Source organism: Neovison vison, chromosome 9 (genome assembly GCF_020171115.1).
Source record: "Neovison vison isolate M4711 chromosome 9, ASM_NN_V1, whole genome shotgun sequence".
Taxonomy (NCBI): domain Eukaryota; kingdom Metazoa; phylum Chordata; class Mammalia; order Carnivora; family Mustelidae; genus Neogale; species Neogale vison.
In genome coordinates, this window is record NC_058099.1 from 61,244,331 (window position 1) to 61,264,275 (window position 19,945).

A 19,945-nucleotide genomic window follows, 5' to 3' on the forward strand; every position below is an offset into this window, starting at 1 on the left:
AGGAAGGGAGGGCCTTACCACATTTGGGTTGACCTTATGTCGGAAGCATGTGATGTTCACCACGTATGGCCAGTCATCAGGCTCCATTAGCACCCCAGCAGCATGAGCACACGTAACATGGAAGGAGGCTGGGCAGCGGCCATAGGAACACTGGATACAGGCTCCAGAGACCTTCTTAACCCGGTGTCTGCAGAAGATGCATTTCTGGAGGGTTAAAACAAAGAAGAACATCAATTCAAACTGTAACTCAGATGATTTCCACACTTCATAGAATAATAGCTATTAGAGAGGCAGAAAACTGATTACATCAACAAGTCTTGACCCCTCTGGGGCCCTAGTGGTGAGAGCAACTGTGACAATATAAGTTGTATATTTTTAATGAAACACACCGATATGGTCACATGTTACCAAACATATGTTGAAATACTTCCTATGGTTATGAAAGCCCTTCTGCATATGCTTCTCTGGACACAGTGAGGAAAGATCCCAAGGGTACTCCTGTATATCACTTGCAAATGCTCAAGTTGCTTTTTACCTCCTGCATGGCAGGACTTTTGGTACATAAAGAGATAGAATATGGGTTTGGAAGACAGGTACCTACTCTCCTAAATTAGATGAGGTCTTCAGAAATAACCACAGCACAGAGGTGGTCTTAGTTTTCTATTTACAAGGAACTGCAAGGTGTTAATGGTCCAATGTGGAAACTAGGGGCTCAAGTGTTTAATAATACAAATCTGAACCCTTCATGACTGACATAAAAATATGCTTCCCAAAGTGAGAAAATTGAAAATCACCCCAAAGGGCATAATTTTGTTGAGTAGCTATAGCTGACTTTGCCTGGTGAAGAGAGAATGAAAATAAAACAGCAATAATGATTACCACAATCTAAAAATTAAATTGCATACAATTAGCCCAAGACATTATCAGTGTATTTGTTATGAAAGACAGGAAAAATCGAACAGCTTCACTAAATGTATAATTAGTGAATACTTGATAGTTAGAAAAATGGTTGTAGAACAACATAGGGTAGGTTCGGAAAGCAGAAGAAACAGAATGATAAAAAGCTTGACTTTTCGTTCCTAAGGATGAAAAACGTCTGCAATCTGATCAAATATTGGTGCGGCTGCTCTTCTTTTATAGGTACATTTTCTTTCCCGGGACAGAAAAGGTACTTAAACTCAATGCCTTCTGGGGATCATAATATTTTATCACGGACCTGTAAGAATCCATGTGAACTTAACTTCTAACTCTTCTTCGCCCTCATATCAGATCAGCAACTTTAGTCTTATAGATTCTGCACCTTAACCTTGTCCTGATCTCTCCCTGCCCATCTATACCACCTGCCACTGCCTCTGCCCATGGTACCCAGCATAGTAATATCCTCCTAACTGGTCTTTATTTTATTCCATTTCTATTCATCTTCCCCAGGCCTGCCAGTATGATCTCTTTACAACATAAATCCAATGTCACCCCCTGTTTAAATGTCCTTCATTGGCTTCTCCTTATCTCCAAAACTTTCTAGAAAAAAAGGAACAGCATGAGACAGATGTGGAAAGCTTATAATAGGCCTTATAGTCCATCTGAGCAGTCTTATTTCTCACTAGTCTGCATAAGGTGCCACATTCTAGGCATTTATCTGTTCTCCCTATACATCTAGATTCAATGTACAATTAAGTTTTTTTTTTAACAGCCAAAAAAGTTTTAATGGAAGAAATGGCATTATAGATGGGCCTCAAATGTTGAGTGAAGTTTTTTTTATTTTATTAATTTTTTCAATTTATTTATTTTCAGAAAAAGCAGAGTCAATTATCATTATGGTTTCAATTAAGTATTTTTAAGTGGGACTTAAGTATGTGGCTTAGTTGATTAAGAAACTACATACACACACAACCACAGAACTGAAATAAGACCCATTATTATCAGAATAAAAGCATTACTTAATATCTTGGTGTCTTGGCAATTTTTTAAAAGAGTTTATTTATTTATTTGAGAGAGAGAGGGAATGCACAAGCAGGGGGAGGGGCACAGAGAGAAGCAGACTCTCTGCTGAGTAGGGATGCCCAGAGGAGGCAGAGAAGGGGAAGGGGGAGTTCAATCCCTAGACCTGGGGATCATGACCTGAGCTGAAGGCAGCTGCTTAACTGACTGAGCACTCTTGACAATTCTTATTAGCAGTTCCAATACATTCTTGGTAATTCTTGGCATTCTAATATTTTTTGCCAGTTCCAACTTTTTGAAATGTGATGGCAGGTATAATAGTGAAAACTTGTATCAGGGGCCTCAGGCATAATCAGACAATCTTTAAAGAGCCTAATCATACTACATGGAGGTCAGCATTTAACTACGTTCAGATATTGATAAATATGAGAGAAAAAAATGGTTTCCCATTTTCTTAACTAAATAAGATTCTTTTAAGAATAGGCAAGAACTAAATTTGCTGTGGGTTTTTCATAGATATATTTTATGAAGTTGAGGAATGTTCCCTCTATCCCTATACTTTGAAGAGTTTTGATCAGGAACGGATGCTGTATTTTGTCAAATGCTTTTTCTGCATCAACTAAGAGGACCACGTGGTTCTTCTCTCTTCTCTTATTGACTTGAAAAAAAAAAAGGACAAATCTTTCCAATTGGTATGGATATCAATATTGTTTATAAGGAAAAATGTCTTGAAAAACAATTGTCAATTAGGACAATTTGGGCAGTGTGTACTGTCCAGTTCTCCATACATGGCATGAGACCTATTTTTTCTTTCAATGACTGCCTAGTATTTTATTGTATGTATTTATATCTAAATGGTGCAACAGCATTTCTTTTTTTCTCCCAACATTTCTTTTGTCTTAAACTAATCCTCTGTTGATATGTTTAGAGTCTTTCTAGGATTTTTTTTTTTTTTTCTGTCTGTTCGGAGCTATTTCAAGCTTTCTGTAGACCTCTTAGTTTACTTGTACAAGTCTACCCAGAATAAAGTTTTAAGTAAAATTTTTTTAAAAAGTAGGAAAGAGTATTATGACTTAAGATAGTTAATGAATTGGTAACTCCAGCATCTTCCACCATTAACTGCCTCATTAAACAGAGGCCCTCCAGAAAAGGCAAAAGAAACAGAGATAATACACTTAAACACAGTGAGGATTCAATCCTTGGAATCCAGTAAGGGAAGGGCTCTCCTTCCCCAGAAGACGAGAAATGGTCACTTCTAAGGATACAACCAGTATCCTTACAAATTCAACCTAACTGCAGACTACTATAATTTGATGTGTTGGAAGATATTTATTCACAGAACTAGGAAATATGACTTAAACATCAACCAGGTTTTTGAGGAAATGGAGAAATACATAAAACCGAGTAGAGGAACCATTCTGTATCTTTATAGTACAGTCTGCATTGTATTTCCAAACCCCATTTTCACTGGCTTGCTACTAAACCAGTTGTTCTGTACCTGGGATGAAACATCTCTGGCAATCTGACACCTACCCATGTCTGGGCTATAGAACCTAATTTAGCAGGGCAAAGACAAGGACAAATAGATAGTTCTTGAGGATGTTACAATGGAATAATCACTATAAAAGGCCAGAGAGAAAGTGCTATGTGGAACTTGAATGACTAGTGGAATGAGTTATGCTTGGAGGCAAGACAGGGAAGAAAGCCTTCAGTAAACACATGGCTGACTGGATCAAGATGGTGGACTTAGTCTGTGCTACAACTTTCTCAGCTCTAACCCCTACGTAAAGATAAAGGAAAATAAAAAAAGTCAAGCTACCCACTGTTGGACAAGTCCATGGCCTATCCTGTCCCAGACATCATCAGCAGGTGAGGTAATCCTATCTGATCTGAATCAGAGTCCTATGATCTGACTCATCACTCACCAATAAGCCAAGCAGATTCTCATTTGGGCTGAGGACAGAAAAAGTGTACCCTGGATGCACAACTAAAGTACAATCAGATACTTAAAAAATCACAAACATTGGGGGCACCTGGGTGGCTCAGTGGGTTAAAGCCTCTGCCTTCGGCTCAGACCATGATCTCAAGGTCCTGGGATCCAGCCCCACACCCGGCTCTCTGCTGCCAGGGAGCCTGCTTCCCCTTCTCTCTCTGTCTGCATCTCAGCCTACTTGTGATCTCTGTCTGTCAAATAAGTAAATAAAATCTTAAAAAAAAGAAATCACAAACATTGGAGGGAAAACAAAAATAACTGAGAGATGCTATGATTCTCAGTAGAAGAATATCTGACCTAAGGAGTCAGGTAGGTGGAAGCACAAGATGAGTTAAAAAGAGGTACAGTCAGGTGGTGGGTATTATAGAGGGCACGGCTTGCATGGAGCACTGGGTGTGGTGAAAAAATAATGAATACTGTTTTTCTGAAAATAAATAAATAATAATTAAAAAAAAAAAGAGGTACAGTATATGATATGATAGAGATTCCAAAATATATCCCATCAATTAGGAAAAAAGTAACAATTACATAGCTAAGAAATTAAAAAAGTCAAAAAGAAGATGTGAATATTGGATTTCATCCTATTAAAGATCAAATTAGTAACTGGAAGATGGAACCTACGGATTGTCCAGAACACAGAAGAAAAAAGAAAACAGAAATGCTAAGCAATATGGAAAAAAGATCCAGATGTTCTATTATCTTTCTAAAAGGCATCTTACAGGAATTAAAAAAGAGAAAATAACAGAAATTTTCCAGACCTGAAAAAAAGCCCAACAAGTAGGATTAGTTTAAAAAAAAAAAAATCACCTAGCAACATCTTAGACCTCGAAATAAAAAGAGAAAAATCCCAAAATCTTTCAGAGAAGAAAAGAGAAAAATCAGATTACCATCAGATCTCTAATGTGCAACAGTGAATGATAACAGACAATGAAACAATGTCTTCTGTTTCTGAAGGAAAATTAAATTTGGTCTATATCCAGCAGAATTATCATTCAAATGTGAGGGCAAACATAAAGAATTTTTTTTTCTTTTTCATATACAAAGATACAAAGATGAGGAGTATATGTGAAGTGAAGAGCAACCAAAATGCTAAATATGTAGATAAGTCTAAATGAATATCAACTTTACAAATAATAATAGTAATGTCTTGGGTTTCAAATATAGAGAATATGAACAAATAATGACTGAAGCACATAAGGAAAAAGTGGTAAAAGATGCTTAAAATGTTCTAAAGCTGTTGAACTGTCTGGGACAGGAGTAAAAGTATCAATTAACTAAGTGTGGAAAACAAAACAGAATAAGGAAAAATAATAAATTCAAACAAAGACAAGAAAGGAAGGAAACAGAAGCAGAACAAACAAGGAGCAAAGGGAAAGAACAGTGTAAGTTGGCAGAACTAAACCCAAATATGCCAGTATATTATGTATAAACAGACCAGGGGTAGTAAACTTTTTCTTAAAGTGCCAGATAATGAGTATTTTAGGCTTGTATGGTATAGAGTCCCAGTTGCAACCACTCAACTCTGCCATTGTAGCACAATAGCAGCCACAGATAATCTGAAAATAAAGACTGCTGTTGTGTTCCAATAAAACTTTATTTGTAACAGTGAGCACATACTTTAGTTTGCTGACAACTGCTATAGGCCATGGGCACACATTTGAAATTATGGGCAAATATTTGAAGTTAGTATGATAGAATTAGTATTTAAGAATGATCACTCTAAGTGATAAAGAACAAACTGAAAGTTGATGGAGGGAGGTGGCTGGGGGATGGACTAGATGGGTGATGGCACTTGTTATGATGAGCACCGGGTATTGTATGCAAGTGATGAACCACCAAATTCTACTCCAGAAACCAATACTGCACTGTATGTTTATTACCTAAATTTAGACTAATATAAAATGATCACTCTATCAGCAAGATAGATCAAGGTAGGAAAACAAACTGTCAGGAAGCCACGTAAATAGGGAGGCAAGGATGATGAGGAGAGTTGGATTATGGAACTAGCTATTGGAAAGAAGGTAGATTTTTAGTTTTTTATTCTTTTTTTTTTTAAAGATTTTATTTATTTATTCAACACAAAGAGAGAGATCACAAGTAGACAGAGAGGCAGGCAAAGAGAGAGGAGGAAGCAAGCTCCCTGATGTGCAGAGAGCCTGATGCGGGCTCGATCCCAAGACCCTGAGATCATAACCTGAGCCGAAGGCAGAGGCTTAACCCACTGAGCCACCCAGCCACCCCAAGTTTTTATTATTGTTGCCCTTTTTTAATAGAGATTTTATGCCTTCCTCTAAACAGAGCTGCTCACTTAAGATAGACAGACTTGCCTTCTGTGGGAAAGAACCTCTCTAGTAGTGGCCTTAGTGTGAAAATGGATGGGGGTAGGGGCAACACCAATTCCAGAGGGAGAGGGATAGTAGAGAACATGTGAAGAGAAAGATTATCAGGCATTTAAAAGCAGAAAGAGTTAAAGAGTTCAGAAAGATAGGGTCATTCTTCCTGCAATTCAAGAAAGTGCTAGTGTCCAACTGGGAAAAGGAAGAGGAGCCAGTTGGTGGATGACGGTTAATGAAGGCTTTGAAAAGTCAAGCAAGGCAGCCTGGAGGACCATTATTTCTGGTATTTTAGAGGTGGGGTTGCCATCCAGGGAGGCCACTGCAGCGCAGCAGGAAAACGCTAGCACAGATAACACTAGATTGACTTTAAAGTGTCCTTTACCTCTGTGGTTTTCTAGGAAGGACACCTGGGATATAAAAGCTGCTCAGTCAATGTCTGCTCAATTAAACTGAATACAAACAAGTAGATCAGGGTGAAGGTACAGACCTGCTCATGTTTCCTTAACAATTTAAAGAAAAAAAAAAAAAAGGCCTTCATTATAGAACTATGCCACAGGAATATTAGAGCAGGTCAGAGTCACAGGGATTCCTGCTTAAAACACAGATTGCCCACCCCACCCCCAGAGTTTCAGTGTCCCTAGCTAAAAGGCCACTGAATTTGCATTTCTAACAAGTTCCCAGTGGTGCTGATACTGTTGATCCTGGGATCACACTTTGAGAACCAAGGGTTGAGGGTTAAAGAGTTAAAGGATGTTGATGCTTCTGAGAGCCTGTAGGCTAAGGCAATTCAGGAAGTACAATGATTTTTCATCTATTCTACTGTGTCAAGGGCTGAGAGAATTCTCGGGCGAGTATGATTTATAGAGCACTATACTTTCTTGGGGGACTGGATTTCCATACTTATTCCAATGGCATAGGCCATTAAGGCTCCTAATGGATTGAGGAATTAATGAAGTATCTGGCAATGAGGCTTTGTGTATCATTAGATTCCTTGAGCACACAGCTTGGCAAAGGGCATCAAGAAATGATGAGCTGTGAAGGAGTTGGAAGTTCAAAGCACATCCCATCCCCCCTTTTTTTCTTTTAATATAATTTGTAGTATGATTTTACTGCTGTATTCACAATGTTATGATTCTTTTTCCTTCCATAAATAGGTAATTCCAAAATAGGCACAATGCTTTTTAATTAGTGTTTCACTCTAAGACAAGTAATAAGCTAATGATAATGATATATTAGCTAATTCCCTTTTCCTTTTGCTCTCCCAAGACACTTTTTACAAGCACCACACAGCAAACTAACATTCCCAACTCAAACAGGGAATAATAATGTTAGACTCAATGGACAACACTACTGCTGAGGCTGAAACTTGCATTTTACGCTAAGACCTTAAACACAGGTTTTAAAGGAGATCCTTCCCACTCTCTTTCAAATCTACCTGTAAAATTTATGTTCTGTTCATCAGTATTCATTAAGTCAATCACTCAGGTGCCAATACTGGCCAGCACTGGAGGAATACTGAGATGAAGCAGTCTGAGTTGTTCAGCAGGAAGCTTACAGTGCAGGGGAGGAGACAGACATGTAAACACTTTAGGAGGAAAAGCACCTTAGAAGGAAAAGCAGGTGCAACAGCTGTCATTTGAGAGGAAGATTCAGAAGGAGCAGAAAGAGGAGTAGATCGATACCAAGAGAAATCAGTTTACCCAGAGAGCTCAAGAGCAGCTGGGGAAGGAGGAGAAAGGGAACACAGGAAACTGAGATCCAACATGGACTGACACTACAGGGTTAGGCTGCTTTTGTGAGAGGCAGCAGTTAATATGCCAACACATACCACTCACACCACAACTGACCTCAGCCATCTAAGGATATTACAAATAGCTGACACTATGAAATGGTACAGTGAAACTCAATTTTGAATACTCATGCGTCAGCTTATTACGTTTAAGTCCTGTGTTTCCCCACCCTCCTCATGAAAAGTTATTTCTACACTTCAAGTTCAGAGCATTAAAATATATGGCTTATGGTGTCAAGTGTGTTGAATTAAATCCTTATTTATGATATGTATCAGAAGCCATTTATCTCATTGCTTATTGTTTGGTGAGATTCACCCCGCAAAAAATGAGAAGCTAAGAAAAAGTCAACTAGCAGGATAAAGAGGAAAGGGCACAGGAATGAGCTCAGCCAGGCCAAAAGACAGAGCCAGCAGAGGTGGTAGGGATCAGATCAAAGGCTACACTTACTCAAAACAAGGCTAGATAGTCATCGTTGGCCCTGAGAAATGTAAAATAAGAAGCACAAAAGAACTCTAGAACTGGAAAAGCCACTGTAGTTCAGACATAAACTGACAAATTAACAAGTGACTCTTAAAAAGTACTATGTCAACTGCCCAGTCACACTTTTATTTTGGATCAGAAGATACACCACTGGGAAGCTCATCAAATAGGAATCCTTCTGGAAGCACTTTTAATCCCAGCCCCAGAACACTGACCACATATAGCAGGTGATCAATAACTACTTCCTGACTAAATGAATGACTGTTTCCTTATTATAGATCATATGTTAATTCATTCTTTCAGCCATTTCAATACCTATTAAATAGCTTTCATATAATAGACATTTTGCAAAATGTGAAAGGAGATATAAAAATGGAAAAGATACTATCTGTGTATTCAACCAGATTAATCTGGCATATAAGAATAGCTGTAACAGGGGCGCCTGGGTAGCTCAGTGGGTTAAAGCCTCTGCCTTCTGCTCAGGTCATGATCCCCAGCGTCCTGGGATCGAGCCCCACATCCGGCTCTCTGCTCAGCAGGGAGACTGCTTCCCCCTCCCTCTCTCTGCCTGCCTCTGCGCCTGCTTGTGATCTCTGTCAAATAAATAAATAAAATCTTAAAAAAAAAAAAAAAGAATAGCTGTAACAAAAGCTCTGCAGTGGTCATCACGATAATCAAGAAGAAGTGCTATTGGATTTGGATGGAGAGAGGGCTGGAGAACCAAGGTGAGACCAACAGGTGTGCCTCAGCTGGTTACCTTCCTCCAACCTAGTTCCTTCCATCATTCTTCTACTGAGAAGGTCTCAAAGAGGAGCAAAAGAGGATGAACTTCATGACAGCCACTCAAGGGACACCCCATACAGGACAAGAAAGCAAGTATGATTCTGCTTGGATGGCTAAGGTCATGTAGCAGCAGAGCTCAGGCAGGTGACCTGTGCAACCCTCTGAACTGAGGGCACAAGTCACTGAGTCTAAGCACCACTGGGTCATTTCCATCAGGCTGACTTCCGAAGTCAGAAGTTTCCTGTAATTTATTTCTTGGAGTTTAGAGGCAACGTGCTTCTGCACCAAGTCAGACACCGCCTTGGAGTGTGTTGGGGACATGCTACACACTGGCTGAGCCTGCAGCGGCAAGGATATAGGTCTGCCACATGGTTCAGAGAAACTGCTGGCAGGGTTTAGAGAACTCGGGAAGCTAGCAAGAGCAGGTGGATGCTTTGTACTCACCTTGGAAGGACAAGCAGGTCTAGCCAGTGCACATGTGGTAGCACGAGGAAAGAGGAAGGACAGCCTACAACAGATGTAACAAAGCTCAGAGGTGGAAAACATGAGGCAAAACTGAGTGAAGAAGTGTGAGCAAACTAAGGAATGACAGGCTAGAAGGTGAGATTTCAGAAGGATGGTCCCTGACACAAATCTCACCTTCACTTGCCGAGAGACTGACAAAGGCTTAATAGTGGTGACTAATTTTTAGATGGAAACAGAACTGCTATTTTATTACAATTTTCTGAGTGACTTAGGTTTAAACCTCAGGCAACCAAGCAATTCTCCCCAGCAGCCCACCCAGAACCAGAATAACCCTGCGCGCTTATTGTTCAGGCATGGCTCTTTCCTTGTCCATCTTCTGCTCCTCCAGGAGTTGGACGAATTCTACTGATCTTGTTATCAAAGGTACCTCACACAGCATACACAGTATCTGGGGAGTACCCTGACCAAACACCACACTTCTCCTGACTTCCCTACATGTATTTCATGGTAGTTGGAAGCATGGACTGGGAAGTCAGACAGATCTGATTTTGAATGCTAGCTTGGCACAGGTACAACACAAGGGCAAGTCACGGAGGAGGAGGGGGTCTGATAAAACAAAAGTGGAGAGAAGGTCCTGGGGGAAACAGGCTAACCTCGGAATGCTTTTGCCTTCCTTTCCTACCCTCCTTGACAGAAAACAGAACTTCCCCTCTGCACTTACTTCCTGGGCTGCGCAGAAAACCCAAACATAAAAGCATCATTTGCAAATAAATTAAAGGCAACATCACAATCTCCTGTTGAAAGAGGCACTTCACTGATAGTATAGAGGAGCATTTGCTGAATCACAAAATAGGCAATGTTATCTATGCTAAGAAAAATCAATCACTTGCTGAATCACAAAATAGGCAATGTTATCTATGCTAAGAAAAATCAATCACTTATCATTTCTACTTCTCTAACAGCCTGTTTGGGTTCCGTCCTTCATTTCAAGTTTATTTCAAATTTAAAGGGCAAAAGGGGCATACAATTACAGCATACAGAGAGCTTTAGAACAAATCTTATTCTGAATACTTATTAAGTATCCCTAAATATCTTTTAGCTGATGGGCGGGAAAAGCAAGCCTCCTAAATCACAAAATAAACATTCTCTAACTACTTCTGTATTTGCATTTTTATTTTTTATGTTAATATTAAAGACCACCTGTTTCCTAGAGGAAATTTCATTATTTGAAATTATTGTTTACAAGAGATCAAGCAGAAATTCTTACTCTCTCTGAATAAAGCATTTACTTGAACTCAAAATTACTGAATTATTTAACTTAAAATTTTTTAAAAGACGCGCTGTCCTTTTGGTAGGAGCTGGCCCTGCTGAAGTCACTGATACATGCTCTCTACCCTCCTGAAAGAAACCCAGATTTGTAAAGTTAGTTATAACTTAGGTGGATTTCTAAACTCTATAGTTTTTACATCTCTCTGAATTAATGACCGAAGTGGTAGTATTTTAATCATTTAATTCTCAGTATTGAATTAAAAAAGAAACGCAATTTTCCTGTTTCACAAGATTTTGGAAGGTTAGCTCACAATTTCCATCGCTCCAAGGACAGCCCCCCTCACCCCAAGAAACTTTATTTATTATGAGTATCAGATATGATTTGGTACTGGCATTATCAAATCAAGGACTATAAAACATTTTCTATTTATTTCTGGCCTTGAGCGTGAAGGCCTAAAGATATTTGACCGAAAATTAAATAAGACAAAGGCAGAGACTAATTATCCTTAGGAGTATTTGTCAAAGGCTGCAGTGTTGCTTTGTTTGATGTTTTTTTAGAGACGTGTATATGGTTTCTTCAATCTCTGTTTTCTATGTATTCACTGAAATTGCATTCATTGGTGAGGACTGCGATGGAACAATAAAAACTAATCTACAATGAGGGAACTGGGTCCCACAAATCAGGTTCTAAGTACCTCTTTCTTATCCAACTTCCCACATGAGGTTTTTAACAGTTTAAATGAACATTTATATACACCCCTGCTGCATATACTTATTTCATTAATGGTACTTATTTGAGTGGTTGGGAAAAAGAAACATATAGAAGCCTCATCATTCTTCTTTAAGGGCTATACAAGGTGCTGTGCTGGGACATGCTTCCTGTTCCGAACACCCAAGGCTCTGGCATACATCTGACCCTTATTAGAGACTGTCACCCATGAAGTGTTCTATCTGTGGCCTGCTCCGAACTCTTTGCCTCTTGTCTTTCAATTACACCAATCTTAGACCACACTGAGAAAATTTATGCTTAAGTTAAAATACCCCGGGCAACATGTCTCCAAACAACCCTGAGGAGGCAATGATGAAAAGTTATAAAGTCAATGAATGCAGGGCAGATGTGTCCTGGTGACCTTTCAGAAGAAGAACCTCTCCAGCAGGACAACCATGGTCCTGAAAAGAGCAGATTCAAGGTGTGAACACAGACTGTCCAGTGCAGAGCCCATCCTGTCTTCTGCAGCCCCATAACCCACTGCCTTGCTCTGTTCAGGTTTCTACAATGGTTGCTTCAGGAGAAAAGTCACCTAACAGTAAGTTTGAGGCTTTGTCTTCTAGAATAGACAAATTTGGGATTTCTAATCTCAAATGGCCCGTAAAGTCACTTAGAAATTCTTTTTATCTTTCCCAGTTTAGGAGGTGGACAAAAGGCAGCTAAATAGGCTCTCATCAAGGGTCTGGGACTGAATCCTAATGCTGCCCCCAGTGTGGCTCTGCATTTCTGGATTATTTAGGTAGAGTTCCTTTGAGGGATAGTAAATGATCTATTTGTGGGTAATTCCTCCAAACTTAGTTGCTACATTGGGCAAATAAAGCAACAAAAGCAACTATTCCTCATGAAGGTGTTCTCAGGGTTAACGGAAATAACATATATAAAAAGTTTTTCACAGTACCTGAGACATAGTGAGAATTAAGCAATGTTGTCCCCTTTGTTCCCAAACCTTACCTCTCTCCAACCCCAGCCCAAGTCCTCACATTCTAAAAACAACTGAACCTCTTCATTCACCCAGACAACAGGGACCATCGGGCATAACATTCCTCAACTCTCCTGCCTTCCCCTCCATCTTTGGATCCAAAATTCCAAAATATTTATATTCACAATTACTCAAAAATCAAGTAACTATGACTTTGTCACATTTTGTTATATAATACATTGGCAGTAAAGCATGTTACCATACCACGAGTTAATTTTAAAACTATTTCAGTAAGTGTACTTTAGTATTATTGTGTCCTATATAATCCCGTATATTTTATTTTAAATACTTAAAAACAATTTTCTAAAAAGAGATCCATAAGCTCTACCAAAAACTGCCAAAGGAGCCCATGGAACTCCTGACACAAAACAATTAAAAATGTGTACAATCACTATGAACACAGTGATTACAACCATTCACACAAATGAACAGAATTTCAATGAATAAGCAAAAATGACGAATATCATGTTTAGGTTTGTGGAATCCTGCGTTTTTCTTTTTCTTTCTTAAGGTTTTTGTTTTGTTTTTATAATAATGACAAAAAAAGGACAGGATATGAACCATAATATCTTCAGAGCTATTTTTTCCTCTCCTATCATTTCAGAGTCAGAACTAGCCAACTTGCTCCCACAATGAACCAAAGACACCTTGTACCACCCTCAGTTTCCCTGTCGTTGCAACTAGCTATGAACAGGTCATAAGAAAGGTGTAGCTGCAACAGGGGAGGTAAGTCAATTCCAAACATGCAGATATTCTTCATGATAATGACAATACCTTAATCTACATTGTGTACAACGTTTTTCTTTTGTGAAAAATTGGGTGACCAACCTTAAACAGATATTAGACCAGCCCAGCAATGAACTCTACAGCCAAAGGGTTAGAACATTAACTTCTTGCTAGGCCACTCTTAGTTATCCTTGGTATGACTCTTATAATGAGCATTTCATTCTCCTTCCATCTCTTAATGGATTTCTCAATATTTAAAAATTCCATTTTTGTGAGAACCTATCAAACAGAACAATGAATTACCCAAGCAGATGTGTGAAAGAACATGTTCATACTCTAAAAGACACTCACTGCTTATATTATGGTTCATTGGCAATCGTAAAACTCAAGTGTGGTCTTTTATCATTCACATTACTTTCCTAAAACATGAAGATGATGCGGTCTGTCCGGGAATGCACATGCTTCCATTTCTCTCGTGTGCACACCTCTGTGGAGAGAAAGAGACCCTTTGCTCCTCTGTGCAAGAGAGGTCCGTCAAGCTTCAAAGTGGTAAAATATAAACTGATTTGTCTCAACATATGTACATCTATGTTTTAGTGCTACAATTTTGAGGCCAAAGTGGTACTTTTCAGTGGTAAGTTACAAAGAAAAAACATTCTTCTTTGGAGTCCTTTTCATGGGCCCTGATCAGATTAATACAAAATGAGGAAAACAGAAGAGTTCAAGGACTCCCATTTTTGTTGTTGTTGTTGTTTTTTGTTTTGTTTTGTTTTAGTTTTTTTGTAATAAAGTAAGATTTGGGGCTCATAATGCTTGCTGGTATTTGAGCAATTTTCAGGCTAATGCAAACTTCTTACCTCTACCTGCCAGAGTAGAGGCACTGGCCCGGGATTGGAGTTTTGAGTTCCAGCTCTCCCATTAAGGAGGAGCGATCTTGAGTGGGCTCCCCTGTGCCTCTAAGCCTCAGTTTCTACAGCTAGACTTGTCAGGATCTCAGCGGGGATTAATAGGATAATGGGTACAGAAGTGCCCTCTAAACATAAAAGGTTACAAAATGCCCATTGTTACTATTTTCTTTAAGAAATGTGTGGAAAGAAATAGAATGTGGTGATATGTTAGTTCCTTTCAGGTTGCCAAAGCAAAAGCCACAAGCACTTGGTATACGACACAAATGGGGCAGAAAATCAAATCACACTGTTTATCAAGGGAGTGGACCATCAAGGAACAAAAGATTGTGATTTTTAAACAAATCTTCACAAAGAGTATAGCAGCATTTGCTGAGCCTGAGGCTGGAGCCCCTATGGCAGAACAAGCATAAACAGCTCTTCTCAAATTCATCTCTACCAAGTCCCCTTGTTGGGCCTGGCCTCACTCAGAGCTACGTGATTTTTTTTCCGGCCAACATCTTCCCAGGTGTGAGTTGATATGTTCATTCTTCAGTCCCAGCTTCCCATTTCAATGGCAGGTGTGATGACCACAGCTTAACTTTTTATTACCAGTGTATGTTTTTGAGATTTCTTTTTATGAACCAGAAGGAGAGGGGAGGCAACCCTTTACCAGATTCAGGGTTTGAATCTAGGACTTTGAAATATTTTCATTTTTTTCTGCTATAGCCATGTTTAGTAAGTTATTTTTTAAAGCAGGGTTACTAATATCATGTATCTACTTCACTATGTAGCTATCACTCATCAAAATATAAGAAGCTAGATATCTGGGCTCACAGACCCTTGTTCAAGAACAGGGAGTGTGTATTCCTCCTTTCTCTAGAAGGGAAAAACTCTTCCTTTAAATGATTTTAAGTTTTTCAGTTAAACAAAACAAAACATCTATATTATTAGGGTGGAAAAATTATCCTCTTCTATGATTAGACTTGTGTGAAGTTTGACAAAGTGTCATACAGGGTTTTCCTATTTCTCTGTTGTGGATTCAGGTTTGTATTAGGTTAAAGCCATTCCCACAAAAGTGACAGACTGAAAGCTTCTACTGAAAACCAGAAAGAGTTACCTGTTCAGGTCCACTTGAAATATTCATGAACTCAGCAGAGAACTGGTTTAAAAGTAGAGCCCCCATACAGGGGAAGTTTTTGGGTTTCCTCCCCCCAGGTTTAGGCTTCATGATGGTCTTTTCACAACTTGGTCCACTTGCTCATAAGATGCTTCTAGCCCTACCAGGACTATATTTTACCTTGCAAACTTTTACCTCATGAACAAGAACAAGATACACAATTAATTTTTCCCCTGACAGGTAAAGTGTAATTATCAGTAGCCATATATGAGAAATCATGACAGTGGGTGGATATTGTGGTATATGCCTATTTTTTGGAAAGTGGCAGTTGGGTATGCTGGGCATATATAAAGAAAACATAAATTCTTACATGAGTCAAATCTGTCAGTGGAAAGGGGATACACAACATACCTCAAAGTCATGTAAAAAAATGGCTATTGTTTTGACTGGTCCACTATACTGCACCTTTTGTAGAAAGACAGAACAGCCTCATAAAAAAAATCTAGCCTGTTCCAAAACCATTCCTTCATTTGATCATACCAGACACTAATGCAAAGGAAGCTTAACCCTTCTGAAAACATTTTAAACCTGATCAAATTAAAAGCAGCACCAGAGGGATTATTATTTTTTTAAAGCAAGAACCCACAAGCAATTTTCTTGACTAGAGGGAAAAATGCAAAGAAATCCTTTATCACAAAATAGCTTCTTGACTCTTTCCACCAATAAACCTTCCATCCATCCAAGAATGCCTATCCTCCTTGCTGATAACAAGCTGTAGAGATAAATATTTTATTTTTTCTATAAAACCCCAAATGATGTTTTCAAATAAAATAAAAATAAAACTACTACATGCCACTGTCAAAATGGTCCTAGAAGAGGTAAATGTCATTTTAAAGGCTGTGTGTTAAAATATTTAGGAGAAAGAATGTACTTGTCAAAGTTCCCAAAGAAAGCTCGGAAGAGGTTGTAAGTGCATCTATCAAATTTTCATCTACCTTAAGGCTGACCTACTGGGAAGCCACAGAAAGCCTGGCCTTGTGTTATGAGGGAGCTGGAGGTTCAGAGTTCTGGACAGCAAAAAGGGTCACACTCAAGTACAAAGATGGGGCTTCAGATAGATTTTGCCAAGATTCTCCAGGAAGGCACCAGCACTGGATGGCAGGAATCGGCATCCTACTTTAAGTCACAGTTCAAACTATAGAACTGAACCCATCTAATTGGACCATCAACCTTCCTTAGGAGAATTCTGACCTCTCATGTCAAACCTAGCAAAGTAGTACCCGTCAAATATCAAAAAAAGGCCAAGCCAGCAAAATACAGGAAGGATTTTTTTTTTAAATCTAATTTAAATAGCTTCCATACCCTACCCTTTGGGAATTATATTCAGTAACTTTTTTTTAACAAGGAAAATTTGGTTTTAAGGAGCTTATGGGAACATTTAACTTGGACTAGAAAGGTTATTTGCTCAGTGTTAGGCTAAAAGCCAAAATCCACTTTTAGCCAGAGATGATTTTAATATTATACCTCACAAGAGTACTGTCATGTGAGCAGGCGGCTGCGATAAGCAATGTAGTAAAGTTATGACTTCCCCCAAAGACTCATTAAAATGTATTCTTAAGTATAAAAAAGTTCAGAAAATCCAAAAGGAACCCGTCTGTACTATCTCAGAAACAGTAAAAATGGTCTCCAACTTATCACTTCTTTGCTCTGCCTCCTCTACACATACCAGTAAGTAAATACTGTGAAGAACTTGATCCTGATGCAAAAGAGGATGAAAATGCCTTACAGTTGTGTGTCACTGTGATGTTCTGTATAAAATTTTTCCTTTAAATGTGTTATGAAGGAATATATAACAAATTTGAATAACTGTAAAAAAATAATAAACCTGTGAAACTCCATGATATTTTTATTCAATTGGTAAAACATGTAAAATTATAATCATTATCTTGAAGACAAATAGCAACTTTTTCCAATTTTAATTTTTACAATTTCAAATTTTAATAACTCTAATATTTTTCTTCTTCCTTTCTGTTTTGGTTTTTAACTCATTAAAATTTCTCCCTTCATTGATTCTTGAAAACTTTCTTCCACCTCTTCAATTAAAAAAAAAGAAAGAAAGAAAGAAATGTAATGACTTCATTTAAGCCAAGCAAACGTGCTTCAGAAAGCTTGACCAAATATCGACTTTCTTACCGGATCCTGCAAGAATGTGAAAGCACACTTGGAAAGGCAGTCCAAGCTGCTATGGAAACGACATTCTTTTTTCATAATAACAATACTCCTGGCTGAGGACTGCTGGCATGCAAGCTCCCAATCCAAGCCCATTGACAGCTTGTGGAGTGGACAGATGAGGCGTGGAAAATATTTTAAATTAGTTCATTTATCTTGTTGAGACACAGGAAATGGCAACAAATTTCTCACATAAAAGAAAGAAGAGAGGAAGACAATGCACCTCTAGCAATGTGTAGCAAATTTAGCCCATTAAATCAAACCCTTCAGACTATTTCCTACTGCCTAATAATAGCCACATCTCATATCCTGAGGAAATGTTTTATGATCAAAAGATCCAGAAGGATGGCTAGAAATCACTGACTGTGTACAATTATCTGATGGATTCAAATTCTGGAAGTCAAATAATTTTCAATTCAATGTTACTTGACTGATCCCAGGTAGATCTTGGACCAATATTAATCCTGATTAATAAGTCTAAAAAAACTACAATAAATAACTGAAAGTTCTTGAAGGGGAGCTCAAAAATGCCATTTGGGGCGCCTGGGTGGCTCAGGTGTTAAGTGTCTGCCTTTGGCTCAGGTCATGATCCCACAGTCCTGGGATTGAGCCTTGCATTGGAATCCCTACTTGGCGGGGAGCCTGCTTCTCCATCTCCCCACTCCCTGCTTGTGTTCCCTCTCCAGCTGTGTCTCTCTCTACCAAATAAATAAATATATATATATTTTTTAAAATGCCATTTAGGATGAGTTATGTATGCAAAGATCATTTTTGGATAGGATGTGAACCTCCCCTAAAGTGAATGGACAAAACAGCTTTGTTCTAGGTAACCATTCCACTCTTGACACATCAGGAACTTATGGCTTCTTGTTTTCTTCCCGCCTGAATGTCACGGCACCACCAGCACAGTGGTCTGTCACCCACTGCTTCATGAGTCCTTCCCAGAAGCAGTGAGTAGGGGCTTCAGGCCTTTAAGTAGAAGCAAGTGGACACAAGGGAGCCAAAGATGGGTCCTAGGATCCACTGGCAATCAGGGAATCATGTAAGGTAATTTCTGATTCGTAAGTCTAAACAGGAGCTCAGAAATCTGTATTGTTCATATGCACTCCCAAGCCAGAATTGGAAATCACTGTAACATCCCAAACCTGCCTCCTTTACAAACTAAAAGCAGATAGAACTTTAAAAATCTATGTGCTCCCTTGTACAATTTTAAGTAGACACATAAAATTTCTTATAACTTTAAATCATTATAAAAGTCATAATTCTTGTGTATTAAACATTGACATTTAGAAACAAAATACATATCATGGGGTGCCTGGGTGGCTTAGTTGGTTAAGCATCTGACTTGGTTGCGGCTCAGGTCACAATCTCAGGGTCATGGGATCAAGCCCCATGTTGGGATCCCTGCTCAAGCAGGGAGTCTGCTTGTCTCCCTCTCTTTCTGCCCCTTCCTCTGCTCATGTGCTTTCTCTCTGAGCTACCCTATGACCCTGCAATTACACTACTATCTTTGTATCCCAAAGATACAGTTGTAGTGAAAAGACAGGCCACATGCAAACCAGTGTTCATAGCAACAATGTCCACAATAGGCAAACTGTGGAAAGAGCTGAGATGTCCTTCAACAGACTAATGATGGATAAAGAAGATGTGGTCCATATATATAAAGGAATCAGAAAGGAAGAATACCCAGCTTTTGCATCAACATGGATGGGATTGGAGGATATTATGCTGAGTGAAATAAGTCAACCAGAGAAGTCAATTATCATATGGTTTCACTTATTTGTGGAACATAAGGAATAGCATGGAGGACATTAGGAGAAGGAAGGGCAAAATGAAGAGAGGGAAATCGGAGGGGGAGATGAACCAACCATGAGAGCCTATGGACTCCAGAAGACAAACTGAAGGTTTTAGAAGGGACAGGGGTGGGAGGATTGGTGAGCCCAGTGATGGGTATCAAGGAGGGCATGTATTGCATGGAGCACTGGGTATTATTTGCAATCATGAATCATGAAACACGACATCAAAAACTAATGATGGAAAAAAAACAACTAATGATGTACTGTATGGTGACTAACATAACATAATAAAAAATAAATAATTTTTAAAAATTATCTCTAAATACCACAGTGATTTGATACCTCTACTATCCTTGAAGAAACATAAAAGAACAGGTGCTTCTTTAAC

General features: G+C 38.8%; 1 protein-coding gene across 5 annotated transcripts in view; it reads right to left on the reverse strand.

Annotated features, from left to right (window-relative positions):
- The window catches only part of KDM4C (lysine demethylase 4C), a 476,304-nt gene that overhangs the window by 66,506 nt on the left and 389,853 nt on the right, over nucleotides 1-19,945 (reverse strand). For all 5 annotated transcript variants that reach the window (XM_044265695.1, XM_044265697.1, XM_044265698.1 and 2 more), the window contains exon 18: nucleotides 19-204. In XM_044265695.1, coding sequence (XP_044121630.1) covers nucleotides 19-204 — 186 coding nt within the window. The remainder of the gene's footprint in view (nucleotides 1-18; nucleotides 205-19,945) is intronic.